At 28.7% G+C, this 4770-nt stretch overlaps 1 protein-coding gene across 1 annotated transcript; it reads right to left on the reverse strand.

The window, feature by feature from the left end:
• Positions 1-877: 877 nt before the first annotated feature.
• Positions 878-2063, reverse strand: LOC119665118 (MORN repeat-containing protein 3-like). The gene is made up of 4 exons (XM_038074431.1): positions 1557-2063; positions 1304-1488; positions 1157-1243; positions 878-1091 (listed from the first exon to the last, which is right to left on the reverse strand). The coding sequence occupies exons 1-4, from the start codon at positions 1996-1998 to the stop codon at positions 927-929; spliced, it is 879 nt and encodes a 292-aa protein (XP_037930359.1). The 5' UTR covers positions 1999-2063; the 3' UTR covers positions 878-926.
• Positions 2064-4770: the final 2707 nt, after the last annotated feature.

Below are 4770 nucleotides of genomic sequence, written 5' to 3' on the forward strand. Positions count from 1 at the left end.
ATAACTATTAAATTTTTTTTTTATATTTAATTTTGAATAATTGTCTTATATGCTAAATTTTTAAAAATGAAAAATTTTTTTAAATTAAATATTCTGATTTTAACATCACTTTTATTTTTATTTTTTTTATTTACATATTTTATTTAATAATCATACTTTACTATTATACTTAAAAGCAATAGCATATATATGATATAACAATACTGAAAGAGATTCGCATTTTTATCTTGTAAGATAAAAAAAAATTTAAACTTAATTTTTTATTCTTTCAATTTTCAATAAATTATAATAAAATAAAATTTTTTTCTTTTAGTATTTTTTATTTATATAATTATTTAATTAACTATGTATACTGTGTTTAGTATAATAAAAATATTAATAAAATTGCATAAGAATTTATGATATGAATATATGTAATCAAAATAAGTAGAATTATATTATATATACAAATAATTTTTATTAAAAAATAAATAAAATATACCCATACCATTTATAAAATTCTGAACTTATATATTTTATTTGTAAATGCATATAGAATAATTATTCTTTAAAAAAATTGATTAATAAAAAGAATATCGTAGGCACAACGCTTAAACAACTAATTTTCAATGGAGAAATTATTCAAATATTTAAATATAACAATAGCTTATATATAATAGCCTGTAAAGAAACCAATCGCATTGACAACAATATCTAGAGATTCTTACTCAAGAATAAATAAACTAGACAATTGGAGATCGATTAAAAAAATATCAATGCAATAATTACAATAACTTATTAGAATAAAAGTTCATCTATAAAATAAATCCATTATAGTTAGAGATCTAAATCAGTATTTTTTTATTATACAGAATAGTAAAGCAATTAACAAATATATATATATATCCAATTTGCAATTACTTTAATTGAAATATATCAGTAATAGATTACAATTTAGGTATTCTTTGACGCAGCACAATAGGTTTCTCCAATTCTTTACAAGTGCATATATATTTTGGGTCATCGAATTGAATTTTTGTATACCATTTACCTTTGGGATCGATCATATTAAGTCGCTTGAACTTTTGTACAAATTTAATACATAATAGTTCCTAAGAAATTTGAAATATTATTAAACTTATTATATACAAAACCGATTTCAATTTTATATCTGTACCTGTAAAGATTTTGGTGGTTTGTCTGCATTAACCATATATGGACGGAAAAAGTTTCTTATTAACTTATTGGGATCAACAAGGCGCAACTAAAAATAACCAACATTTTTATAAATTACAAAACATTGAACAATATACATATTATATACCGGCGGTATTGGATATTCGGAGGGATGATCAACTTGATTACGAAATTCATCAATTATCATTGATGTTTTGCATATATCATTCTCCCACATTCCTTTTTGTATTTGTCCTGTATGATTATGATAAAATGTACCTTCGCCATTTTTGAGACCTTGCGCGTAATGTCCTTCATAACGGTTGCCATTTACTAAAACAAAGTATTTAAATATATCTTAATTGCATTTAAAATTAAACATTTTTTTTAAATCAACTTACAATAAAAGAATACACCAACTCCATGATAATAATCAGATCTCCATTCTCCTAGATAACAAGTACCATCCTCAAACCACATGATGCCGAGACCGTCACGCCTATTATTTCTCCACCAACCATAATAAACGCCATCTGGAAAGAATTGCTTACCCTCACCGCTTTTCTTGTCACATTTCCAATCTCCAACGTAGTACTTTTCATAAGTACCATCCGGTTTACTTTTACGCATCGTTCCAAACCCATGGCGCTTACCATCAAGCCATTGTCCATCATAAGCCATACCCTTTTTTGTGATCTTTACACCATAATGGTCTTGCTTACTTTTGGTCCAGTATCCCTTATAGGTACCACCACCGGGATAGAAAAAAGTACCACGCCATCCAGTACTTTCTCCTTTTTCATGATTCACAGGTTTGCATTGTACGTAGCAGCCTACACTCATGTCGGAATTTTGATTCTCCAATTGTTAAGACCAAAATTTACAACTTTTTGTAACAAATAAAATATTTAATTTTTAAATTAACATATCCAAAAATGTAGCAAACAAGGCCTGCTTTTCTCCAATTCCTATTTCCAATTGACATTTAAATTCTGTCATGCCTAATAGGAAATGTGGTATTGCGATGATAATAGCAGAGCTTGCATATTTACACATATTATTATGTTATAAAGTGCATAAACTGGGGAAAATAAATTATCTGCATGTATTATTATGTATGTATGCCTAGGATTTTATGGCAGAATAGCACGACATCCATCTAATGTGTCTGTTTAGTGTATTTAGCGATACCGTCGCTGAAGTCACACAAAATTTAGAAGGTAACCCATTTTTATTTTATTTTTTTTTCTCACAACAATAAAACAATATCTTATACCTTGCACACTCACTCGTTCTCTTGTAAACGAAGTATTTATATAGGGATGAGGCGTTCAAAATGATGTCTCTAGAAAAAAATGGTGTAAGGTACATTTAAATCTCAACTTTGGGCAATAGTATCAACATATTCAAACAAGACTTTTGTTCTGTCAAATAACTTAATTTATTTATTTATAGTTCTATCAAAATTGATTCGTAGAACAAAAGGAATTTACAAACATTCTTTATCGGTCACTGTTAATAATAAATTTAATTTTATTTTATTTAATAAATTGACTTATTTTCAGATTTCTAATATATTATTACAGTTATATGTACAAATCTTTTTGAAAAAAACTATATATAGTTCATAATATTCCTTATATCTCCCGAAGTTAATAATCTGTATATATATATTTATATTTCAGTTAGTTGAGGTTGTTAAGGAAAGCCTAGGAAGATCACAAGACTAACCTAACAAAACTGTATAAAATTCATATACCAGTCATTTGCTAAACTAAAGCGGTATCAACTCCATACTACAAAAACAGTGCTGTCAGGTCACAGCGTATTAAAAAGGTATACAATTATTAGCTTATCATTTGGAATATATACACCCTTTTTGAAAATATGGATAATACACTATGAAACATTGCCAAAAAATATTTGCTAGTAAGTAACATCACGCCTCTTGGGTTACTTAAGCGCATACATTAAGTCATGGTCTACCCTCTAATGACTTTTATTGAGGTTATGGCTCAGCGAATGAAGACAAAACTGTTATCCACCTCTTGTATCAAATCCCATTATTGAAATTTAAAATCTTTATGGTTTCTTTTCTAATTGACCTGATCATGAATTAGACGTTTGGGGCCGCAACCTTTAAGATAGTGCATTTCATTCCTGTGCTACAACCGGCTACCGACAAAAATCGCATGTTACATTGTAACCATCTTTATGCAAACTCTAAAATACTTCTTATAAAAGAGCATACCGAATTAAGGTTTAAGCAAAATCCCCTTGCGTATCACACAAAGAACATTCCAATAGACATCCCAAAATGAAGAACATATCTCTTCATTCCACGCTGTGATTCATCGATCAATATTTTCGTAGCAGTGAAGTCGAATAAAAGCAAGGACTAACAGCTGAAGCAATATCATTTTTATGGATGCTTAAAAACAAAGTTCTCAACAGATCTCCTGATATACCTGGGAAAAGAAAACGCCTTCCTAGTGCAGCAAGAACTGTTCTAACCCAATTATAAACACTTGGCAAACAGTTACTTGTCCAGAGTTTGCCCCAACTAGAGTTCTAGACGTCACGCATCTCTTATCCTGTCTTGCATTGAGTAAACATGATAACCGGGCGGATAAAGTAACTTGTAACTTGTTACTTTTTGTTACTACTATACTTAAATCTTTGATTTTGGAAAATATAAACGCAAGAGTAGTCATAGCATAACAGCCATGACGTATTCATAAGTTTACCACCAACTGCGTGCGTGAATGCAGTGAAAGAGTTTGTTTTTGTGATTTAAATTTAAGTTAATAATTCAATGTATATGCAATATTTACAATTTTTAGAATAAAATCGACAACTTCATTGTGTATTGTGTATTTTTAAGTGTATTTCACTGAAACATAAAAATATCTATAAGGTTCTTACTTTAGTAAATAATTATAAACTTATTTCACACATTTGACCGACTTGACCTGACAGAGATTTTAATATGATAATTTAAAAAATTTCGTAAATATTTATTTATACATTGGTAATAAAAATTTATTAAAAAATAAAACAAAATTTAAATTTGAAATTACATAAAACCAAAAACAATTGTATTAATTTTCTGAACAAAATATCTTTAAAATTAAAATAAAAAATATTCAATATTAAAAAATTTTTGTATAGTTTTCATGATTGCCTATTTATAAATTCCGACGACGTCTTGTTGTACGCGCAGAGTCCGGTGCTTTCGGAGCGTTCTCTACTTTGAATACAGATGGATCGACGTTTTCAATATTATCTAAATTGGTACCTCTGCCTAAGCGTTGTCGAGTACCGCGCTTTGTTGCAGTCGATGTGGAGGGCTTCGCAGATTTTGTATTAGATGTACTCGGTGTAGCAGTTATCACTTTCTTATTATTCTCTATTGCTTTGGAGGTTTGACTAAGATTTTCATCTGAAGATACTAAATCCACAGTCCCTAGTGACTTTTGTGAAGACTGTTCTTTCTGTTTTTGAATTGAAGTCGATGCCTTTTTTTCAGAAGTAGATAAAATTGTGTGACTTGATGGTCTTTTTAGAATGTATGTGGTAAATTCATCATATACAACATTACCACTCAATACATCA

This window comes from Teleopsis dalmanni, unplaced genomic scaffold (genome assembly GCF_002237135.1).
Source record: "Teleopsis dalmanni isolate 2A unplaced genomic scaffold, ASM223713v2 unscaffolded_contig_3559, whole genome shotgun sequence".
Classification (NCBI taxonomy): domain Eukaryota; kingdom Metazoa; phylum Arthropoda; class Insecta; order Diptera; family Diopsidae; genus Teleopsis; species Teleopsis dalmanni.